The sequence below is a fragment of the Scyliorhinus torazame genome, chromosome 1 (genome assembly GCF_047496885.1).
Source record: "Scyliorhinus torazame isolate Kashiwa2021f chromosome 1, sScyTor2.1, whole genome shotgun sequence".
NCBI lineage: Eukaryota > Metazoa > Chordata > Chondrichthyes > Carcharhiniformes > Scyliorhinidae > Scyliorhinus > Scyliorhinus torazame.
In genome coordinates, this window is record NC_092707.1 from 280,913,778 (window position 1) to 280,939,402 (window position 25,625).

General features: G+C 50.5%; 1 protein-coding gene across 4 annotated transcripts in view; it reads left to right on the plus strand.

The window, feature by feature from the left end:
* The window catches only part of LOC140421790 (uncharacterized), a 333,807-nt gene that overhangs the window by 238,463 nt on the left and 69,719 nt on the right, over positions 1–25,625 (plus strand). For all 4 annotated transcript variants that reach the window (XM_072506679.1, XM_072506666.1, XM_072506655.1 and 1 more), the window contains 2 exons: positions 12,504–12,613; positions 20,771–20,840. In XM_072506679.1, coding sequence (XP_072362780.1) covers positions 12,504–12,613; positions 20,771–20,840 — 180 coding nt within the window. The remainder of the gene's footprint in view (positions 1–12,503; positions 12,614–20,770; positions 20,841–25,625) is intronic.

The window sequence follows — 25,625 nt, forward strand, 5'->3', positions numbered from 1 at the left end:
AACCAAACCCTAACATTGATCCTCTCAGGGCGAACTTAATCTTCTCAAGCCTGAGAAACCCAGCCATGTTGCTAACCCATACCCCTGATTTTGGGGGCTTCGAGTCCCTCCACCCGAGTAAGATCTGTCTCCGGGCTACCAAGGAAGCAAAGGCCAAAACGTCAGCCTCTCTCGCCCCCTGGACCCCCGGGTCTTCAGATACTCCAAATATCGCCACCTCTGGACTTGGCGCCACCCTTGTTTTCAATACTGTGGACATGACATCCGCAAATACCTGCCAGAGTCCCCTGAGTTTCAGACATGCCCAAAACATGTGGACATGATTTGCACACCTCACACACTGATCCTCCACCTCAAACAACCTGCTCATCCGGGCCACCGTCATGTGTGCCCAGTGAACCACCTTGAATTGTATCAGGCTGAGCCTGGCACATGATGAGGTCGTGTGAATCTGCTGAGGGCATCCTTCCACAGAGCTATCTGGGTTTCCTTCCATTCCATAAGTTCTTTATAAATTTCCGATACCTTCCCCTCCCCCACCCCCATTTTCGAAACTACCCTGTCCTGTATCCCCTGCGGCGGTAGAAGCGGAAAGGCCGAAACCTGCCTTCGCACAAAATCCCGTACCTGCAGATACCGAAACCCATTCCCTCCTGGCAATTCAAACTCCACTTCAAGACCCTCCAAACAGGGAAAGGTCCCATCAATTAACAGGTCCCCCAGCCTCTCAATCCCTGCTCTCTGCCACCTCCGAAATCCCCCATCCATCCTCCCCGGTACAAACAGGGCAGCACGGTAGCATTGTGGATAGCACAATTGCTTCACAGCTCCAGGGTCCCAGGTTCGATTCCGGCTTGGGTCACTGTCTGTGCGGAGTCTGCACATCCTCCCCGTGTGTGCGTGGGTTTCCTCCGGGTGCTCTGGTTTCCTCCCACAGTCCAAAGATGTGCAGGTTAGGTGGCTTGGCCATGCTGAATTGCCCTTAGTGTCCAAAATTGCCCATAGTGTTGGGTGGGGTTGCTGGGTTATGGGGATAGGGTAGGTTGCTCTTTCCAAAAGCCGGTGCAGACTCGATGGGCCGAATGGCCTCCTTCTGCGCTGTAAATTCTATGAAATCTATGGAACCGGTGATTACCGCAAATTGGAGCCCACACCGACACTCCCTCCACTCCCATATACTTCCGCCACTGCCCCCAAACTCTCAGGGCCGCCACTACCACTGGGCCGGCGAGAACGGCAGAGGAGCCATTACCAATGCCCCCAAACTTGTGTCCTTACATGAGGCCGCCTCCACCTGCTCCCACACCGACCCCACTACCTAATCATGGCTATATTTGCCACCCAGTAGTAGTTCCTAAAGTTTGGCAGTGCCAGCCAGCACCCCGCCCCCCCTTCTCGGCTCCGCTCCAACAGTACTTTCTTTGCAGAGTTTTACCCACCCACATAAACCCAGAGATCACCGTATTCACCCGCTTAAAAATGGCCTTTGATATAAAAATAGGGAGGCATTGGTAACAAACAGAAATCTCAGCAGAACCGCCAGTGACAACGGGAGCATGTCCCACCTCCGAAAGTCGTCCTTCATTTGTTCAACTAACTGGGCCAAACTTCACTTATGTAACTGCTCCCATCGCCGTACCACCTGAATTCCCAAATAACGGAAACTCCCTCCCACCACTCTGAATGGCAGCTCCCCAGTTTCCTCTCCTGCACCCTCGCCTGGATCACAAAAACCTCACTCTTACCCATATTCAATTTGTACCCCGAGAACCGGCCAAATTCCCCTAAGATCTGCATAATCTCCCCCATCCCCCCCTAATGGGTGAGAAATATATAGGAGTAGGTCGGCTGCATATAATGAGACCCTGTGTTCTTCGGCCGCACACTCGCAACCGGTGCCGGGTACAGCAACCGCACCCAGTCAATAAAGCCCTGCCCAAACCTAAACCGTCCCAGGACCTCCCACAAATAATTTCATTCCACCCGGTCAAAGGCCTTCTCCACATCCATAGCGACCACCACCTCCACCTCTCCCCCCTCGGAGGGCATCATAATAACATTCAGGAGCCTTCTAACATTGGCCGTTAGCTGCCTGCCTTTAACAAACCCCGTCTGATGCTCCCCTATCACTCCCGGAACACAGTTCTCTATCCTTGAGGCCAGAATTTTGGCCAGCAATTTGGCATCAACATTCAATAGGGAGATTGGTCTGTATGGCCCACATTGCTCTGGGTCCTCCTCTCGCTTCAGGATCAATGGGATTGAAGCCTTTGACATTGTTGGGGGACGAACCCCCCCCCCCCCCCCCCCCCCCCCCCGCCCTTTCTCATTAAATGCCCTCACCAGCAGCGGGCCCACAATCCCAGAAAACGTCTTGTAAAATTCCACTGGGTAGCCATTCCAGGGCCTTACCTGACTGCATGACCTCCACTCCCTCTACTACTTCAACAATCCCAATCGGGGCTCCCAACCCCTCCACCAACCCTTCGTCCACCTTCGGAAACTTCAACCCTTCCAAAAACTGCCTCATCCCCACCGCCCCAGCTGGTGGCTCCGACTCATACAATCGACTATAAAACTCCTTGAACACTCCATTCACCCCCGCTGGGTCCAAGACTGTGTTCACCCCTCTGTCCTTCACTCTTTCTATCTTCCTGGCCGCCTCCCTTTTCCTGAGCTGATGTGCTAGTGTCCTACTGGCCTTCTCCGCATACTCATATATTGCCCCTCTCGTCTTCCTCAACTGCCCCACCGCCTTCCCTGTGAATACCACACCAAACTCCATCTGCAGCTTCTGCTGCTCCTTCAACAACCCCCACTCCGGGGGGTATTTCTCTCACCAGCCTATCTATCTCTGCCCATTCCACCTTCTCCCTGTGAGCCCATATCGAAATTAGCTCCCCCGCAACCACTGCCTTCTGCGCCTCCCACACCGTTGCTGCCGAAACTTCCCCCATGCCATTTATCTCCAAATAATTCTGGATAGCCTCCCTCACCCGCCCGCACACCCACTCATCCGCTAAGAGTCCTACATCCAATCTCTATTGCGGGCGGTGACCCCTCTCCTTGCTCACACGTAGATCCACCCAGTGTGGGGCATGGTCCGACACAACAATCGCCGAATACTCGGCATCCACCACCCCCGACTGTAAAGCCCTGTTTAAAATGAAAAGATCAATCCAGGAGTACACTTAGTGAACATGGGAGAAAAAAGAAAATTCCTTCGCTCTTGACCATCCGAACTTCCACGGATCTACCTCCCCCATCTGCTCCATAATCCCTTTTAGTTCCTTCGCCGCAGCTGGCACCCTCTGTCTGAACTTGACCGATCCAACCTCGGATCAATGCCGTATTGAAGTGCCCCGCCCCCATGATCAACCTGTGCGAGTCCAGGTCCGGAATCTTCCGCAACATCCGACTCATAAACCCCGCATCGTCCCAATTTGGTGCATAAATATTCACTAATACCATCGGCTTCCCCTCGAGCTTCCCACTCACCATAACATACCTACCCCCTGAGTCCGCCACTATTTTCCTGACCTCAATTGACACCTGCTTATTGGTCAAGATCGCAACCCCCTTAATTTTAGAGTCTAACCCCGAATGAAATACCTGCCCGACCCACCCCTTCCTCAGCCTAGTCTGATCCACTACCCTCAGGTGTGTCTCCTGTAGCATTGCCACGTCTGCCCTCAAACTCTTCAAATGAGCGAACACACGAGCCCTCTTGACCGGCCCATTCAGGCCTCTAACGTTCCATGTGATCAGCCTGGTAAGGGGAACCTCGTCCCCTGCTTATCAACCATCACCCTTCTTCGCCAGCCTCCAGCTCGCGTCCCGCGCCTCCTCAGGCCCGCCATCGGGTATTCACCTTCTTCGACCGGCACTAAGCAGCCTTTAACATTGCGGCTGGAAGCACATGTTTGTTAGATGAAGCAAGTGAGCATCCCGCCTCATTGATAAAGGCAAGAAAATCAGTCTGCTGTTTCCAGTGTTAGCTTTCAATTGATGGAAACGATAAAGCTTGCAGACAAATAAAGCAAATAAAATTTGAACAGGTATTTCAATGAGTCTTTAGAACAAGGCAGAATAAGATGACTGGGGATGGGGTTGTTCAGAATCATGAGAGGACTTTTTTTGATTCTGTCATGCGATGTGGGCCTCACTGGTGAGGCCAACATTTGTTGCGGATCCTTAATTGCGCTTAACCTGTGTGACTTGCTGAGCCATTTCAGCAAGAGCCAACCACATTGCTGTATGCCTGGAGTCACATGTGGGCAGATTTTGTTTTAAATTCAATGATGGGACGTAGGTGTTTCTGGCTAGGCCAGCATTTGTTGCCCATCACTAATTGTCTTTGAGAAGATGGTGGTAAGCTGCCTTCTTGAACCGCTGCTGCCAATGAAGGGACATTAGTGAACCAGATGGGTTTTTGCGACAATCGATGATAGTTTCGCAGTTACCATGGGCGGGATTCTCCGACCCGGTCGCCGGGGGCTGGCGTGAATCCCGCCTCCGTCGGTTGCCGAATTCTCCGGCATCGGATGTTCGGCGGGGGCGGGAATCGCGCCGCGCCGGTTTGCGGGCCCCCCCACCGCGATTCTCCGGCCCGGATGGGCCGAAGTCTCCACCATGTCGGAGGCGGAAGAGACCCCCTCCACTGTGCATGCGCGGGGATGCCGTGAGCGGCCGCTGACGCTCCCGCGCATGCGCCGCCCGGCAAAGTCATCCGCGCCAGCTGGCGCGGCACCAAAGGCGTTTCCCGCCAGCTGGCGGGGCGGAAATCAGTCCGGCGCGGGCCTAGCCCCTCAAGGTTAGGGCTCGGCCGCTCAAGATGCGGAGGATTCCGCACCTTTGGGGCGGCACGATGCCGGACTGATTCGCGCCGTTTTTGGCACCGGTCGGCGGACATCGCGCCAATTGTGGAGAATTCCGCCCCATTACTGGGACAATGGCCGCGATTCTCCCTCCCAAGCCGGGTGGGAGAATCGCCGGGGCGCTGCGCGAATTGCGCCTCACCGTCCCGACCCCCCGCACGCGATTCTCCCACCCACTGGAAACCAGCGGCGCGCGATTCACACCGGGCCGCTCGGAGAACCGGCGAGCGGCGATTCTCCGGCCCGGATGGGCCGAGCGGCTGCTACGACACGACAAGTTCCCGCGGGCGCTGTCCACCCTTGGTCGCTGCTGCTGGGAACTCTGCGGGAACGCTGGGAGGGGGGGCTCCTTCACCAGGGTGGCCTCCGATGGGGAATGGCCCGCGGTTGGGACGCACCGATCGGTGGGCCGGCTTCTCCCCCCCCTCCCCCCCCCCCCCCGAGCCTACCCCTTCCGCACGCGGCCCCAGAACACCGGCGCCATGTTGGTGAGGGGCCAGCGTGCGTAAGGCGTTCCCTGCGCATGCGCAGGACGGCGCGGCCCAACTGCGCATGCACGGGTTGGCATGGCGCCCATTTATTCTGGCCCCTGTGTTCATGATGGCGCGGGCACTTGGTCCGCGCCGCGGAGAATCGCCCCCAATATTCCAGATTTATTAATTGAATTTAAACTCCTCCAACTGCCATGGAGGGACTAGAAACCCAGATCATTAGCTTAGGCCTCTGGATTACTAGTCCAGTGACATTACCGCTGCACCACCATCTCCCCCCCCGAAGAAGGAGTAGACAGAGAGAAACTGTTGTCAGAATGTTTGGATTTAAGATGATTGACAAATGAAGCAGCGGTGACGTGAAGAGAAGTTATTCATGCAGTGTGTGGTTAGGATTGGGAATGCACTGCCTGAGAGGAGGTGGAGGTAGATTCAATCATGGCATACACAGGAACTTGGATAAGCAGCTGAAGAGAACAAAATAGCAGGGCTCTGGGAAAGAGTGGGGGAGCATAACCTTAGTTATTCTTACAGAGAGCCGGCACAGAGACGGTGGCCAAATGACCTTCTGTGCTGCAACCATTCTATGGTTATATAATTCTCCCCGGCTAAGTCAGCTAACAAAAGTATGTAGCAATGGCCTCTCGAGCATAACATGACCTTCGAAAAGGTTGACTGCAGTTGTTGCCATTTGTTTAATAGAATTTATGACCTGCTCATGGCAAATTGAATGTGCCCAGTGCGATTATTCCTCTGCATTTATTAACTGCAAATCAAAGCAATGTATCTCGTAACATGCAACAACAAGTTACATTTATGGCCTGAAGGTAATACTTGTCCCAAGGTGCGTCACAAACAGGAGTAAGAAACCAGATGCTAAAGTCAGGCAGAAAGAGATAGAAAGCGTGATTGAGGACTTGAGTGTGAAGAGAAAGATTTTCAAAGCCAGAGAAAGAAGTACAAAGATGGAGAACTTTAAGGAAGGAATTCAAAAGAATCAATACTACTCAAGGATGTGGCTTCAATGGTGGAATAAAGGATGCAGAAAGGTGGGAGGGAGTTAGTGTGGTAATACCAGGTATTGCAGTACCTGAGAGGTGGATGACCATTGGCTAGACCTAGGAGTCTACCATTGGCTAATATACATAGTTCCGCCCTGAGAGGCGGGGTATAAGAACCAATGTCGTCCCAGCAGCCTTCACTTTCTGTATCGAAGCTGCTGGGTACAGTTCTAGCTGATTAAAGCCTATTAGTTATGACTCACCTTGACTCACGAGTAATTGATTGTGCATCAATTTAATCAGCTATTACTTCTGAAAGGATGGATCTCCGCATCAAGCCGGAATGCCTTCAGCTCAGCCCCCACGCAGACAACTCCGCTGCTATTTTCAAGCATTTGCTGGCGTGTTTTAAGGGCTACCTCGACACGGCCGCCGACACCCCTACGGAAAGGCAGAAAATGCACCTTCTGCGCTCGCGGGTCAGCCCTGCAATCTACCCTCTGACCGAAGAGGCGGCGAACTATGCTGCAGCGATGGAGCTGCTAGAAGGACATTATATCCATCCTCTGAACCAGGTCTATGCCCGTCACCTGCTGGCAACTAGAAGGCAGAGCCCAGAAGAAACACTGGAAGACTTCTATCGGGGACTACTAGTGCTGGGCCGAAACTGTGGCTGCCCAGCAGTTACGGGGAACGAGCACACTTTTAATTCAGGATGCTTTCGTGGCAGGTATGACTTCCCCCGACATCCGCCGAAGGCTCCTTGAAATGGACACACTGGGCCTCACTGAGGCACGGGCCCTGGCAGGGTCCATGAACGTTGCGTACAAAAGCGCACTGGCTTTTGCTCCCGGACACACGGCGCCCCCCTGGGCTGCGTGGCACTACATCTAGGCAGGCCCCCAGACCTTCCCGCTAACCCCGCAGGCCTGCGCGGCAAAACGGCCCGCTATCACCGCCGGCCAACGCTGCTTCTTCTGCAGCCAGGCGAATCATCCCCGCGCGTGCTGCCCGGCCCGCACCGCCACCTGCAAAGGGTGCAGCAAGAAAGGCCACTATGTCGCGGTCTGCCAGGCCCGTGCCGTGGCCGCGGTCTCCAGCGACTATCAGCAGCCTTTCAGGTCCCGGCCGTCCAAGGCCCACCGCAGCCCCTCTATCCCCAGGCAACGTGCGACCCACGGCCGTGGCCATTTTGCCCCCCGGCCACCACGCTGGATGGGTGGGCGCCACCATTTTGTCCCTCGCCGCCGCCATCTTCAGCATCCCCGGACTCCATGTGCGACCCGTGGCTGACGCCATCTTGGATGGGGCCTCAAGCCCCCAGCACAGTCGACTACACGCTGCCCGACCAGAACTCCCCCTTGCTGCAGCTGGCCTCAGTTACCCTGGACCAGAGTCGGCCCCGGACGCTAGCGAAAGCCACCCCAAAGATCGCCATCAACGGCCACGTGACGTCGTGCCTGATCGACTCCAGGAGCACGGAAAGCTTTCTCCACCCCGACACGGTAAGGCACTGTTCTCTTGTCACCCATCCCGTAAACCAACGGATCTCCCTGGCCTCCGGGTCACACGCAGTGGAGATAAAGGGGTTCTGCCTAGCGAACCTCACTGTCCAAGGCAGGGAATTCCGCAATTTCCGCCTGTACGTTCTGCCGCACCTCTGCGCAGCCATCCTTCTTGGGCTGGGTTTCCAGTGCCACCTACAAAGCCTGACCTTTAAAATTGGCGGCCCTATACCCCCCCTTACTGTCTGCGGCCTCGCGACCCTTAAGGTCGACCCGCCTTCCCTGTTTGCGAACCTCACCCCGGATTGCAAACCCGTCGCCACCAGGAGCAGACGGTACAGTGCCCAGGACCGGACCTTCATCAGGTCCGAGGTCCAAAGGCTGCTGAAGGAAGGGGTCATCGACGCAAGCAACAGCCCCTGGAGGGCTCAAGTAGTGGTGGTAAAGACCGGGGATAAACATAGGATGGTCATCGACTATAGCCAGACCATCAACAGGTTTACGCAACTGGACGTGTACCCTCTCCCCTGTATAGCCGACCTGGTAAACAGGATTGCGCAATACAAGGTTTTCTCCACGGTGGATCTCAAGTCTGCCTACCACCAGCTACCCTCCGTCATGCGGACCGCCAGTACACTACCTTCGAAGCAGATGGGCGGCTCTATCACTTTTTAAGGGTTCCCTTTGGTGTCACGAACGGGGTCTCAGTCTTCCAACGTGAGATGGACTGAATGGTTGACCCGTACGGCTTACACGCAACATTCCTGTACCTTGATAACGTCACCATCTGCGGCCATGACCAGCAGGACCACGACACCAACCTCCGAAAATTCTCCAGACCGCGAATATCCTTAATCTGACCTACAATAAGGATAAATGCGTGTTTGGCACCGACTGTCTAGCCATCCTAGGCTATGTAGTGCGAAATGGAGTCACAGGCCCCGACCCTGAACGCATGCGCCCCCTCATGGAGTTCCCCCTCTCTCACTGCCCCAAGGCCCTAAAGCGCTGCCTCGGCTTCTTTAGCTATTATGCACAATGAGTCCCTAATTACGCCGACAAGGCTGGACCCCTGATCCAGTCCACAACCTCCGCACTGTCGACGGAGGCCCGCCAGGCCTTCTGCCGCATCAAAGCGGACATCGCAAAAGCCACGATGCGCGCCATCGACGAGTCCCTCCCCTTCCGGGTCGAGAGCGACGCGTCCGACGTAGCTCTGGCGTCCACCCTCAACCAAGCGGGCAGGCCTGTGGCTTTCTTCTCCCGTATTCTCCATGCTTCCAAAATTCGCCACTCCTCGGTCGAAAAAGAGGCCCAGGCCATAGTAGAAGCTGTGCGACATTGGAGGCATTACCTGGCCGGCAGGAGATTCACTCTCCTCACGGACCAACGGTCGGTGGCCTTCATGTTCGATAATGCGCAGCGGGGCAAGATTAAGAACGAGAAGATCTTGCGGTGGAGGATAGAACTCTCCACCTACAATTACGAGATCTTATACCGTCCCGGGAAGCTGAACGAGCCTCCTGATGCCCTGCCCCGTGGCACTTGTGCCACCGCGCAAGTGGACCACCTCCGAGCCCTCCACGAGGACCTCTGCCACCCGGGGGTCACTCGTTTCTTTCATTTCATTAAGACCCGCAACCTGCCCTACTCCATCGAGGAGGTCAGGACAGTCACCAGGGACTGCCGAATCTGCGCGGAGTGCAAACCGCACTTCTACCGACCAGAGAGAGAGCACATCTGATAAAGGCATCCCGTCCCTTTGAACGCCTCAGCATGGATTTCAAGGGGCCCCTCCCCTCCACCGACCGCAACACGTACTTCCTGAACGTGATTGACGAATACTCCCGGTTCCCATTCGCCAACCCCTGCCCAGACATGACCACAACCACCGTCATCAAAGCCCTCCAGGGTATTTTTACACTGTTCGGTTTCCCCGCATATATTCACAGTGATAGGGGGTCCTCCTTTATGAGCGACGAACTGCGTCAATTCCTGCTCAGCAAAGGCATCGCCTCCAGCAGGACGACCAGTTACAACCCCCGGGGAAACGCGCAGGTAGAAAGGGAGAACGGAACGGTCTGGAAGACCGTCCTGCTGGCTCTTCGGTCCAGGAATCTCCCAGTCTCCTGATGGCAAGAAGTCCTCCAATGGCCCTTCACTCCATTCGGTCGCTGCTCTGTACTACCACAAACCAGACACCTCACGAACGTCTCCTTGTTTTCCCCAGGACATCCTCCTCCGGGACCTCGCTCCCAACCTGGCTAGCAACACCCGGACCCGTCCTGCTGCGGAAACATGTGAGGGTGCACAAGTCGGACCCGTTGGTCGAGAGGGTCCACCTGCTGCATGCCAACCCCCAGTACGCCTACGTAACGTTCCCCGACGGCCGCCAAGACACGGTCTCCCTTCGGGACCTGGTGCCCGCCGGAGCCCCACGCGCACCCGCACCATTGCCACCCACCCTCCCCGCAGCACCTGACCGGAGGGTCAATACTGCCGCCGCCCCTACCCAACGCCGAACAGGCACCGACGCCCCCTACAGGCGCCCCTCCCCCCTGCCCACTTTTCGCCCCAACAGCACCGCCTAGGGGTGACGAAGCTGCCTGGGAGGAAGACATCACGTTTCCGGAGCCGCAACCGTCGGTGCCCCCACCAGGATCATCGCCGAAGCCCAGGCGCTCCAGAAGGACGACCCGGCCACCCGATCGTCTGATTGCTGCACCATAAACACTTCTTCTGTTACCCTCAACATCACGGTACCTCCATACCTGGTCCTACCATGCAAAAGGCGACAGTAACGCTGGCCATCACCCCGCTGGGTTCTTTTTAACAGGGGGTGAATGTGGTAATACCAGGTATTGCAGTACCTGAGAGGTGGATGACCATTGGCTAGACCTAGGAGTCTACCATTGGCTAACGTACATAGCTCTGCCCTGAGAGGCGGGGTATAAGAACCAATGTCGTCCCAGCAGCCTTCACTTTCTGTATCAAAGCTGCTGGGTATAGTTCTAGCTGATTAAAGCCTATTAGTTATGACTCACCTTGTCTCAAGAGTAATTGATTGTGCATCAGTTAGATAGAACAAACAGATGTATTTGTTTACTTGTAATCAATTGTCATTCCCCTGTTAGTGTTGGTAATTTCTTGCGAGCTGTCCTGATGAGTGCAAGACAAAAAGCTTTGATAGCATGTTTCTTTTTTCAGCAATGCTCAAGTAAAAACTCAATAAATGACCTTATTCTTAGAGTCCTAACCTTTGCTTTCATTAGTAGTTAGATTCTGAAAACTTCATCATCATCAGCGTATGTTTTCTGTCCGAAGGTAAATCCTTGGCTCGTGGCAGACGTTCCATCTCTCTCCGACTTGTGCCAGTCTTTTCATTTGCCAGTAACTTCCTACAATTTTCATGCCATTCAGCAATGATATTTTCTTCCTCTTTTTCCTTGACACCTTCCCTCTATAGTGTTTCTTCTCAAGACATGCCCTACATAGAACAGTTTGTTCCTAATTCTTTTCAGCAAATTACTTTCTTCATTCACTCTTCATGGCACTTCATCATTTCTTACTTTAGCTGCCCAGTGGACCCTTTCCATTCTCCTCCAAACTCACATTTCAAAGCTATTTAGCAAATTGGTCTCCTCTTTGTATTATGCCCAAGTCTAAATCTGTGCAACACAACACACCAAATCAAACTCTTTACAAGTTGCTCCTTAAGTTGTTTACTCAGCTTTATAATAATAATAATAATAATCTGGCCGGCACGATCGTGCAGTGGTTAGCACTGCTGACTACGGTGCTGAGGACCCGGGTTCAATCCCTGACTCTGTGGAGTTTGCACATTCTCCCCGTGTCTGCGTGCGTTTTACTCCCACAACCCAAAGATGTGCAGGTTAGGTGGATTGGCTACACTAAATTGCTCCTTAATTGGGAAAAAATAATTGGGTACTCTAAGTTGATAAAAAAATAAATAATAATCTTTACTATTGTCACAAGTAGGCTTACATTAACACTGCAATGAAGGTACTGTGAAAATCCCCTAGTCGCCACATTCCGGCACCTGTTCGAGTACATTGAGGGAAAATTCAGAATGTCCAATCTACCCAACAAGCATGTCTTTCGGGAATTGTGGGAGGAAACTGGAGCACCCGGAGGAAACCCACGCAGACACAGGGAGAATATGCAGATTCCGCACAGGCAGTGCCCCAAACCGGGAATCGGACCTGGGATCCTGGTAATGTGAAGTACCAGTGCTAACCACTGCTCCAGTGCCGCTTAGCAAACATCTCTTTTTACCAAAAACAGCGTTTCCATTGCTGTTCTTGTTCATATTTCTTTGTTGCATCTTCCATATGCAGATATTATGCTTCCTAATTACTGAATTCCTGCACCTATCCTCCTTCTCTTGCTTCTGTAATCATATTATTTTGTGGAGATTTTAAGATATACATCGTCTTATTTTGCCAATGTTTGTTTTCATTCCAAAGTTCATCCCTGCTGTCGCTAATTTATCTACTAGTAATCCTTCTTCTGTGCTTTGTGATCCGATGTTAACATTGCACCTCCACCCCACCATCCATCACCAATCTTAATGTCAAATTCCTCAAATTTATTTCTAATCTGTCTTAGGTCACACTGAAAGTGGTTTCCCTGGTCTCAACTCAACTTTGAAGTGTAATCTAATTTCCAAGACTTTGGAACTCAAACAGAGAAGTGATGGTTATGACAGCAATAAACAGGTAGGAAATATCCAATTCTTCAATGCATGCTGTACAGTTTAGTAAATGTCAGGACCCAGAGAATAATCATTGCCTGTTAATAGTTGCTGTTAAGAGATGATATTTATTGGAAAGGACTTCTTTTAGCACATGTACATATTTACACCCATCAAACTTTAAAAGGCAGATATCACGGCGAAAATTTCCGTTTCAGAAACTAAGGTTGGATTCTCTGTTTCTGAGACTAAGAGTTGACGCCTGGGCAGGATTCGTGGACTTTCACGCCACCAAAACTGTGGCCGAACCTGGACTGATTCAGCAACTATGGAGGGACTCGCACCAGCGCCACATGGAACACAATCAATTCCAATGAGAAACAGTGTGGGATTTGCCGGGTCCGTGTTTGACACTCGGGAGGCTGACAAGCTGCAGACGCATATACATATTCCAATCCCCACATGCACACTCATCTCAGCCAACAAGATGGCACTGATTGTGCTGGAGCGCCTCCATACAGCTGATGGATCGGCTGGGGCCAGAGGGCACTTCGGGGGTGGCCTGGGGGGACACCCATAGGACCCATGGTCCTAAGTTCACAGTGGGCTGTCAGTAGCGTACGCAGCTGTATGGCTGCCTTCCTGTAGCGGCAATGAAGCCCCAACCCCAACACCACAGCCCACCTCCTGGCCACCCCCCGCTACTCCCCCCAGCCCTGGCAGAAGCCCCCCGGCCAGCGGCACAACTGTCAGCAAACTATGGCGATGTTGGACACTTTCCGTACCTTTTCCCTCTCCCTCAGCAGCCACAACCCCGGTTTCATGATTTTTAAACGCGCAAGTGAACCGTGCCGTCGGGAACTCGGCCCATCGGAGGAGGAGAATCGCGGAAGCTCCAGAGAATACCGGGTCAGGCCCGCTCACGATATGCAAATGCCGTTTACTCTACGTGCGTTCTGGACCGCATTGATGCCACTTTCGAGGTGACGGAGAATTGTGATTTTGCCGTCGGAACCTATTCTCCACCCAGTCGCATTTCCTGAATCTGGCGTCAGCCAATGGAGTATCCCGCCCAATATTTTTATAACTATGCAAAAAACACAATTGGGAGATACATTTATTAATAGCGGACAAATGGGGATTAAAGGCATGTCGAGGGTAAAATCTCTCCACCTGAATGGAAGAGGTCTGAGGCTCTCCTAATAATGTAACTCTCTTCCCCATTCTAAGATGTTTGTCATCAGGCCCTTTGTCTGTTATCACTTTTAAGTACATTAGGTTGAATGGTGACCACATGAATTGGAGCAGGCCTTTTGACCCCTTGAGCACCATTCAGCAAGATCATGGCTGATCTGATTGTGGCCTCAACTCCATTTTCCTGCCCAATTGATTTTTACATGAACAATTGAAAGCATCATCTAGTGAGGAGAGGTTCCAATAAATAAATCATTTCAAATTTAATGCTTTGTAAAGACATTGTTGAGCCAACTAAGTGATTACTCTTGACAATATTAGTGGCCGAATGCTTAATATCTTTGTACGGAATTTCCCTCTCCCCTATTTTAACAGAGACATTGATTTATTTTGGGAAACAAGCAAATATCTGTCAGAATGTTACAGGAAAACATCAATCCTCTATTATTGTAATTCAGACCTTGGTTCTTCATAACCTTATTATCCGTAAATTAAGTTGCTTCCAAAGTTTAAAATGCTCTCTTCAATAACTAAAAGAATTGTCTAAACAATTCAATTAATTATATTATTAGAATGGTACATTTTTTATGTATCCCATTGCAAATTATTATCACCGGTAATTTTCTATAATTGAATACTGAGAGTTTATATTAACATATCAAAGACTATTCCATGCACAGACATAAAATTCTGCCACTTTTATACATTTTGTGGAAAAGCATTATGGCGTAGATTATTCACTGCCATTTCATGTTGACAAAACAATTTTCCTGTTCATAGAATCAGAAAATGATGCAACACAGAATTAGGTAATATGACCCATCTCACCTCTGCTGGCTATTTGAAAGAGTTAACTAGTTAGTCCCACTGCCCTGCTCTTTCCCAAGAGCTTTACAAATGTTTCCTTTCCAATTATTTCTCTAATTTCCTTTTGAAAGTTACTACTGAACAAGATTTTGACTGCCTTTCAGACAGTACATTCCAGGTCACATCTTTGTCAATCTCTCCCCAGCCTCCACCTATCACTGGCTCTCTATCCAGCCCCTCCCTCCCCCCACCCCCAACTACAGTCTAATCCTCATCCTATTTCCAGTTCTCTCTGTCTTTGACGAAGAATCATCCAGACTCAAAATGTTAGCTTCATTCTCTCGCCACAGATGCTGTCAGACCTGCTGAGATTTTACAGTATTTTCTGTTTTTATTCCAGATCACAGCAGTTAAAAAAAATTCCTCCTCATCTTTCCTCAGGCTCTTTAGTCACTTACTTTCATTCTGTGACCTCTGATTACCAACCCTTCAACTATTGAAAATGATTTCTCTTTATCTACTCAATGATGGAGGAGCCCAGCACATCTGTGCAAAAGACAAGGCTGAGGCATTTGCAACAATCTTCAGCCAGAAGTGCCGAGTGGAAGATCCAACTCAGTCTCCCACGGCGGTCCTCAGCATCCTAGATGTCAGTCTTCAGCCAGTACGATTCACTCCACATGCTATCAAGAAATGCCTGAAGGCACTCGATACTGCAAAGGCAATGTGCCCTGGCAATATCCCAGCTATAGCATTGAAGACTTGTGCTCCAGAACTTGCTGCACCCCTAGCCAAGCTGTTCTTGTACAGCTACAACACTGATATTTACCCGGCAATGTGGAAAATTGCCCAGGTGTGTCCTTTACACAAGGAACAGGACAAATCCAACATCAGCAAAATGATGGAAGGATTCATCAATAGTGCTATCAAGTGGCACTTTCTCAGCAATAACTGATCATGGATGTCTTTTTGGGTTCTGCCAGGATCACTCAACTCTTGACCTCATTACAGCCTTGGTTTAAACATTGACAAAAGAACTGAATGCCAGAGGGTGAGGTGAGAGTGACTGCCCTTGATATCAAGGCAGCATTTGACCGAGTATGGCATCAAGGAGCTCTAGCTAAACTGGAGTCAATGGGAATCAGTGGGAAAACTCTCCATTGGTTGGAGTTATACCTGGCACAAAGGAAGATGGTTGCAGTGGTTGGAGGTAAATCATCTCAGCTCCAGGGCATCACTGCAGGAGTTCCTCAGGGTAGTGCCCAAGGCCCACCATCTCCAGCTGCCTCATCAATGACCTCCCTTCCATCATAAGGACAGAAGTGTGGATGTTTACGGATGACTGCACAATGTTCAGCATCATTCACGACTCCTCAGATAATGAAGCAGTCCATGTCCAAATGTAGCAAGACCTGGACAATATCCAGGCTTGGGCAGACAAGTGGCAAGTTACATTCGCGCCACACATGTGTCAGGCAGTTATCATCTCCCACAAGAGAGGATTTAACCACCGCCCCTTGACATTCAATGGCATTACCATCACTGAATCCCCCACAATCAACATCCTGGGAGTTACCATTGATCAGAAACTGAACTGGACTAGCCATATTAATACTGTGGCTACCAGGACAGGTCAAAGGCTAGGAACCCTATGGTAAGTAACTCACCTCCTGACTCCCCAAAGCCTGTCCACCATCTACAAGGAACATGTCAGGAATGTAATGGAATACTCTGCACTTGCCTGGATGGGTGCAGCTCCAACAACGCTCAAGAAGCTCAACACCATCCAGGACAAAGCAGTCCGCTTGATTGCTCCCCCTTCCACAAGCATTCAAACCCTCCACCACCGATGAACAAGATGCACTGCAGTAACTCACCAAGGTTCCTCCAACAGCACCTTCCAATCCCACGACCCACCACCTGGAGGTTCCCCTCTAAGTCACTCACCACCCTGACTTGGAAATATATTGCCTATCCTTCACTGTGACTGGGGCAACATCCTGGAACTCCCTCCCTAACAGCACACTGGGTGTCCCTACACATCAAGGACTGTAGCGGTTCAGGAAGGCAACTCTCCACCATCTTCCGAAGGACAACTAGGGATGGGCAATAAATGCTGGCTTAACCAGCGACGCCCACATCGCATAAATGAATTTTTAAAAAACTCTATCATAACCTTTTAAAACATTGCACACTCCATAAACTTATCCTTCTTTGTTCAAATGAAAACAACCCCAGTAATTCTATTCTTTCCACACATCTGAAGTTCCCCATCCTTGGAACCATTCTTGCAGAATTGTTATGCTCTCCTGTCGCCTTTACCCCTTATGAATTCCAGTGTCAACACATTTTTAATTGAAACTGCCAATGTAAACTTGTCACACTGTACTTGCACTCTCCCACCACTGCTGGCACTGTAGCATCCTAGTTCAGTGTCTCTCTTTGCTTGTGCTACAAAGTAACCACCCTGATCAAGCCAACTCCATGCCTCCTACTTTCCCAACGCAGCAAATGTGCCAGTTATGAGAAATGGTGACATGAAATCAAAGTATTTTTCAAAACTAAGGTCAGGACACGTGCCTCTGAAGTTGAACTTTGCCTATGCGCACCTGTCCAACTATTCCTGGCCTTCCAAACCCCTCCTTTACCTGAAGACGATAGGCGGTCTTGACTCCTTGTTTGCAGCACCGTGGGAGATTGATTAATGGTAGCACTTTGTGTACAGCCTGTCTGTTTTTAACAAATGAGAACATCTCAGCAGGCTGTATGTAGCCAACAGCTTTAATCCCCAAAATAGACCGTTGAAAAGATGAGACAAAGGTTATTGAAATATCAGGCTCCTATAAATCTTTATAGAAATGAAATATCCACATAAACCATCCTGCAACTTCAAAGCAACTGCTGTCCTACACTGTCATGAAAAACAAAAAGAATGGACTAATAATTAAACTGAAGTCCTCCTCAATGTGTTTTCTAAATTAAAAATACAATCTTGATATTCTACCAACATAATTACAAACTATTGTATGCTAAGGGGATTTAAGAGCATGTTTCAGATCAAATGAGGCTTGAGGGTTGAGTTATAATTGATCCAATGTTGGTGGGTGTGTAGAGGTGGGTGGAAGAAGGAGTTGTGTAGGGAGAGTGGGGCCAGGCAGAGGACTGAATGAAGGATGGGAAAGAAGAAGGTGAAGACTGCAGACAGTCTCAGATGAGAGGTGCGGTGAAAGAGGGCGAGGCCAAAAATACATATCGTCCAGGAGCAAGGGGGCTGGTGAGGCAGGAAGCATTGACAGAAGGGAGGACCGGGACGGTGGAATTGTAAAACATCAAAAGCCACCCTAGTGAGGAAATCATGGACAAACCAAAATAGACCCAACTGGAAGCAAGTCAGGCCAGGAACTCAGATAGGAACAGAAGCATGAGAACCCCACCATTTGAAGTCACCTCCAAGCCACATGCCATCCTGACTTGGAAATATCTTGTCCTTCCTTCACTGTCACTGGGTCAAAATCCTGGAACTCCCTCCATACCAGGACTGTGGGTGTACCTACACCTCAGGGATCTCAGCGGGAGGCTGAGCTGAACAATCGTTGAGATGTTTGTCACGTCAGTGGGTTTATTCTCCGACCAATTCTGAGAAAGGTTGTTTCATAATAAGAAGCTGTTTGCCAGGCTTGGCGTTCAAAATTTGATGGCAATGATTTAAGAGCTGTATTTATTATAGTGCAATCAGAGTTTTACAGTCCGAGATGATTAAAGCATTATTAAAAAAGAACTTTGCAATTATTCCTGACTACCAACCAATGGTCGTATGATACCCCTTGTCACTAAGATTGATTGATCTTCCAGCTGCATAAAAATATTTTGCCTTCATCACTGTTTGTCCAGGTATAGACCGCCTTACATGCTAATAGACTATCTACTTCCAGAACAGAGTGATTTTAATCTTATTAGCCTGAATAGGATTTAATTTTAATTCCCCCACACATATCCCACTTGAGTGTTTTCTGCTGCCAAGTATATGATGCATCTTGGATTCAGCAATATTTTCTTCTAAACCTATATGGATGGAATTGTACAATAATAAATGACTGTTGCATGGGCGAAAAATGAAAGCAAAAGATACACAAACATGGAAATCACGAAACAAGCAATCTTACCTTTAAAGTAACAATTACTATAGCGATCAGGAAAAATGTAATAATAATATAATGTAATATAATATAACAATACAATCTTTATTGTCACAAGTAGGCTTACATTAATGAAGTTACTGTGAAAATCCCCTAGTCGCCACTTGCCGGCGCCTGTTTGGGTACACAGAGGGAGAATTCAGAATGTCCAAATTACCTAAAATACTGTGGAGAGGTCTTGATGCGTGTCAGAAACTGGGATGCACCCTCCAATTAAATTTGGAACATATTTATTTGGCAGTGTTTTGCACAGATTTTCCAAGAATTCCATAATTGATAAGCATCCCTCGATTAATATACGTACTTCGACCAAAGATTTCTTATATGTAGATCACAGTATTTTTCAAATTCATTTACGGGATATGGGTGTTGCTCACAAAGGTGTCGTAGAATTTCATACAGTGCCATTCGGGCCATTGAGTCTGCACCAACCCTCCAAACAGAACCCCACCTAGGCCAACCCCCCACCTTGGGTAGGATTCTCTCAGCCCACGCAGGGCCGGAGAATCGCCGGGCGTGAATCACGTGACACCGCCTTGACACCGTTCCGCCGATTCCCGGAGAGCGGAGAATCGGCGCCATTGGCGCCGGCATGGTCTACGCGCCCCACCCCCCCGGCAATTCTACGCCCAGGTTGGGCCGAGCACCTCCCAAAAAATCTGAGTGCGGTCGGTGCCGTCCACGTGTAGTCTTACCCAGCGGCACCTCAGTGTGCATGCAACTGGGGGCGGCCTGGTTGGGGGGGGGGGGGGGGAGGGGTATGGGGGTCCGACCCCGGGGAGGCCTCCGCTGTGGCCTGGCCCGTGATCGGGGCCTACTGATTGGTGGGCCGGCCTCTCGGGCTGGGGGCCTCTTTTGCTCCGCGCCGGCCCCTGTAGCCCACGTTGCGTAGGGGCCTGCGCGGAGAAGGAAGCCACTGCGCATGCGCGCATTGGCGACGGTTGCAGTGTGCATGCACAGACCCGCGGCGCCCATTTAACGCCGGCATCGGCAGCTAGAGTGGCGTGGGTTGTTCCAGTGCTGTGCTGGCCCCCTATAGGGGTCAGAATCGCTGCTCCTGAGGGCATGTTTACGCTGTCGTGAAACGCTCGGGCGTTTACGACGGTGTCAACACTTAGCCTCAGGATGAGAAAACCCCACCCCTATCTCTGTAACTCCATCTAGGAACAATTTAGCATAGCAAATCCATCTAAACTGCACATCTTTGGACTGTGGGAGGAAGCTGGAGCACCCGGAGGAAACCCACACAGACACAGGGAGAACGTGAAAACTCCACACAGACAGTCATTCAAAGTCAGAATCGAACCGGGGTCTCTGGTGCTGTGAGGCAGCAGTGCTAACCACTGTGCCACCGTGCGGCCTGTCAGTATTGTCCATCCCTAATTGTCCTCGCGAAGGTAGTGGTGGGCAACCTTCTTGAATCTCTGCAGTTCATGTGGTGTAGGTACATCCACAATGCTGTTAGGAAGGTAATATATTTCCAAGTCAGTATGGTGAGTGGCTTGGAGGGGAACTTGCAGGTGGTGGTGTTCCCATGCATCTGCTGCCCCTGTCCTTCTAGGTGGTAGAGGTCACGGATCTGGAAGATGCTGTCAAAGGAGCCTTGGTGATTTGCTGCGGTGAATCTTGTAGATGGTACACATTGCTGTCACTGTGCATTAGTGGTGGAGGGAGTGAACGTTTGTAGTGGTGGATGGGGTGCCAATCAAGTGGTTTGCTTTTCCTGGATGGTGTCTAGTTTATTATTGGAGATACACTCATCCAGGCGAGTGGAGACTATTCCATCGCACTCCTGATTTGTGCCTTGTAGGTGTTGGCCAGGCTTTGGGGAGCCAGGAGGTGAGTTCCTGACCTGCTCTTGCAATCATTAGTATCTTGTGTTATGTTTTCAAAATGTTTTTGGCTATGAGTAACTTTGTACAAAAGTAATACATGACAATAGGGAAAATGTAAATTGAAAATGTTCTGATATCTTTCTTTGTAAGGTACTGACGACAGCTGTGATGAATGACACTCGTGCGGGAAATGGATCTGGAAGGATGGATACACTGAAAAGTAAGATATTCTTATAACGTACAGCCTGTCTACCTCTGCCTGTATTGTATCTTGTTCTTTGCGAAGAAATCAAAAGCAGATTTGTGAATTGTGTTCGCTAAGATAAGTAATATTAGTGCTGGAGAATAGATATCGTTCCACTTTGAAATCCAAGCCAGGTTTCCCCTCTGAGGTATTCAATTTTGGAGGGGTTTTGGCAGATAAATAATGTTCTCAGTAACTACTGCCTCAGAAAAATTGGGACCTGAATTGTCCGTATAAAACAAACAATTACATTTTCACATTTTCTTTGACATCAAAATAGTCCTAAGATGCTACAGAGAGGCATAAACAGATAAAAACAGATGCCAAAGCAAATGAGTGACTAAGTGAACAAGATATATTTTAAGGAGGGTATTAATGTAAGAAGGGAGGTGGCGCGAGAGGCTCTATGACGGTCCCAGATGCAAATTCCATCCTTGTGCGATCAGACTGTTCACAATCCTGGTGTCATATTTGACCCCAAGATGAGCTTCCAACTACATATTCTTGTCATAACTAACATCACCTATTTTCACTTCGCTTAACATTTTCTTACTCAACCTCTGCCTCAGCTCATCAGCTGCTGAAACCTTCATTCATCCTTTTGTTACCTCTCAGCTTGACTATTCTAACACACTCCTGGTTGCTCTCCCACATTCTGGCCTTGCTAATGTAGAGGACATCCAAAAATTGAGGCCATCATTGGTTGAACCTGGGTCTGGATTGTTGCTCTTTTTAACCTTAGTCTATTTGCTCTGTTTAGGTCACCTTTGCTCATGAGTCGCCAGGTATCTTTATGATACCGCCACGTGGTTCAAGTTCAGGTTATGATTAATAACACAGTACACCGCTTAGTAAGGATTAAAACAACGGTCATTTATTATATACAACAAGCAATATTAATACCCTAATACTACTATTTATATAATAAACCTATCGCTACTGGCCAATACTTAACTTAGGAAGAGCCCACCAGGTCAGGGAAACGAATGGCTTGTCCAATCAAATCTGGCCCGCGGGATTCAAAAGGCTGCTACAGGTCGGTGGCTAGGTGTCTCTACCGGATAGCGATCGTTGGATTCAAACTTACACTTGCCGGTGGCTGGTCTTGCGAAGGTCTCGAGCAGGCGAAGATGAGAGAGAGAGAGATCTGAACTTGGACCTTCACATTTATAGGGCCCAGGGGCTTCCCGCCTCCCGGGGCGGCCCTTGACCCTGAGTCCCAAGTGATTGGATTCTGTCCCCAATCTCTGGGGTCGATGTGTCCAATGGTGAGGCGATTCCTCGATCGGGGGGTGGTCGCTCACCTGTCTTTGTTTCGGCCACTGCAGGCGCCGACAGGTCTGGCCCGGTATTCAATTGCTAATATGTTGCAATTGTTCCCGGGGATAGCCGATTTAACTGTGGATGTCTGAGTAGATTGGCTGCAAACAGTCCTGAATGCAACTGCGAATACCTGGGTTGATGGGCTGTTGATAGCCCTGAGTATCGATCTGGGCTATCTTCCCAGAGCCGAATATGCAAAGCTGCCTGCTTGTGTCTTCTTGGCTGCTTTTCCCAGCAGTCTTTCGGGTTAGCCATTTTAAACTGGGTTTTGGCCAGATTAATCGGAACGCAGCCATTTTACATGGCTACAGGATTCAGAGCAAAGTAAACAGACACCACAGAATCTACTAGAAGCTGAGCTGTCAGCATGAGTGCAGGCATTTTGCCCGACGGCGAACTCCTGCCGCGGGTTTTCTTTTACTAAAAGCAACATTTCCAAATCACTGCAGCTCTTCCAAATGAGTCTCCCACAGCATTTCCTGTCCCTGCTATGCAGGCTGGAGGGTGCATAAAACAGAAAACACCGTTAACAGCGGTGCCGGTCAATGGCGGCTGCCTCCATCTGCAGCAAAACACTCTGCGGGGGAGGGGGGGGAGGGGTGTTTGCAGGGATACTTTAAAACTCTTGTAATTAAACCTGCTGCACACTTAAAAACAACTATCACCTCTGCATTGCTCTGAGATATGTAAAATATATAACAAACTAGTGAAACGGAACAGGCTGCCGGCATAGCAGGGACTGGAAATGCTGCGGGAGACTCATTTGAAAGAGCTGCAGGAGTTTGGAAATGTTGCTTTTAGTAAAAGAAAGGAAGCACAGAACTATCAGAGATGCACTTCTCATTAGAAAACTCTTTCTGTTTCCAGGATCACTGCTATCCACTTCTTTCTAAGTGATGTTTGCTGGTCTAGAGTTGTTCATTTGCTTATTTTCTTCCAAGTTCACCCCATGCCAGCATATCATGGTGCAATCACACACACACTGAAGGACAGGCAGTTGGACCAACCAGCACACACATAACATCACAGCCAATCACCAGTGAGAGCACACGCACTATAAAACAGGGAACACCACAGTCCCCGCTCATTCTACCAGGAGATAGCTCAGAGCTTACAGCGTGCCACTCAGACATACACCATTTGCTGAGTGCCTCACTAAGATAGTGATAGGGCTGGGTCCACAGGTTAGCTGGTGAAGCACGTACCCAAGCCAGCAGTTAGTTGTTACCGTTGTTTAGACAATAAAACACAGTTGTACCATCTACAGCCGTGTTGGATCATTTGTGTATCAGAACGAACACCCAAGACGACATGATACCAGGAGTGGAAGCTAACCAGCGACTGTGAGACCTACCTGCACCCTTTCAGAAATCCGACATCCTGCTCCGTGGAAAACATCAGCCCGCTGCAGCCGCTCCGAATCGCTGGAAATCTTGGCGTAAACTGGAAGCTGTTTAAACAGGGTTTCCAGCTCTTCTTAGAAGCCACAGACAGGAAGAATGCATCGGACACCAGGAAGATCGCCCTCCTCCTCTCCACGGTGGGGCAACATGCCATTCACATCTATAACTCCCTCGCGGAAGGCGAGGGCAAAACAAAATATAAGACGGTGCTTCAGCGTGGAAGTCAATGAGAGCTTCGAGAAGTACCTCTTCCAGCAGTGCCTGCAGGGTAAGGATGAGCCTTTCTAATCTTACTTGACACACCTCCGTATCCTCGCACAGTCCTGCTGCTATGAGGCCACCTCCGACTCCATGATACGGGATAGTTTTTGGGGTAATCTCGGACACCCAACGCCAGCAGCTCCTTCAAATTAAGCGCCTCACCCTAGCGACTGCCATCGAGACCTGCGTCCTCCATGAGAACGCGAGCAGCTGGTTCTCCCAAATCCAGGCGGCCGAAACGGTACGGCACGGGTCCAACGAGGCGGAGCGGGTCCAGTCGATCGAGTTCCTCCCGGCCCACGGCCCGAACGAGGGCACCCATTTTCGCGCCTTCCGAGGCCTCCCGCGCTTGTACGCGCCAAAAGAGGGGACGTTGACGCAGAGGGACATGATGCGCAGGTGCGCTCTACGTAGGACCGCACCGCGCATACGCAGTGGCGCAACAAACACAACGAACGCCATGATGTCACGACGTGCGTCAACTGTGGCTCCGCTCACTTAAAGCGGCAATGTCCGGCCAAAGCGTGACAATGCCTCCGCTGTGGCAGGATGGGCCACTACGCTGCCTGCTGTCGAGCAGCTCAACCTGCCAACTCCCAACAATTCCGCCAGCCTCGCAGGGACGTGCGGGCGATTCAGCCCCCATACACTGAGTCATATCCTGATAGTATGCAGACCAGCGATACGGAAGACAGGGAGCCCTTCCGTGTTGCGGTAATCCACAAGAACCGGAGGTCCCCAAGTCGGAACCACCAGCCGCTGCCAGTGCACAGCATTGATCCGGGCGATGAGTGGTGTGCCACTCTAATGGTCAACCGCAGATCACATTTCGCCTGGACACTGGTGCCTCCGCCAATCTCCTTGCATGGTCAGCCTTCCAGACCTTGAAGGTTAAACCACCGATTCTGCCATCCCACAGTCAGCTGGTTGACTATAATGGAAACGTCATCCCGGCCACGGGGTCCTGCCAGCTCGATGTTACACACAACTCACACAAAGCCACATTATCATTTGAAATCGTTGGATCCTCGAAGGACTCTCTGTTAGGCGCACAGGCGTGGAAGATCCTCCACCTCGTTCAGCGGGTACACACTCTGTCTCCAGAAGGCACGTCCGATTTGCCGGTGCAGACTTTAGGGCGCAGCTCCACTCACTCCTCGCGCACAACCAGGAGGTTTTCGAGGGCATGGGCACACTGCCCTACACGTACAAAACACGGCTCAAACTGGACGCCACCCCGGTCATTCACGCACCTCGTAGGGTCCCAGCACCACTCCAGGACCACCTCAAGCAGCAGCTGCAGGACCTGCAGGACCAAGGAGTGCTTTCCCGGGTCACGGAGCCAACGCCATGGGTCAGCTCCATGGTGTGCGTCAAGAAGCCCTCCGGCGAGCTCCGGATCTATATCGACCCAAAAGATTTGAATCACAACATTATGAGGGAACACTACCCCATACCCAAATGAGAAGGAATCGCGAGCGAAATGACTCGGGCAAAAATATTCACCAAGCTTGATGCCTCAAAGGGCTTTTGGCAGATTCAATTGGATCAGTCCAGCAGGAAGCTGTGCACTTTCAGCACTCTATTTGGCAGATACTGCTACAATAGGAAGCCATTCGGCATCATCTCGGCCTCCGAGGTGTTCCATCGCATCATGGAACAGATGATGGAGGGCATCGAAGGGATACGTGTCTACGTAGACGATGTTATCATCTGATCCACCACACCACAGGAGCACATCAGTCGTCTCCAACGTGTCTTTGCACGGATACGA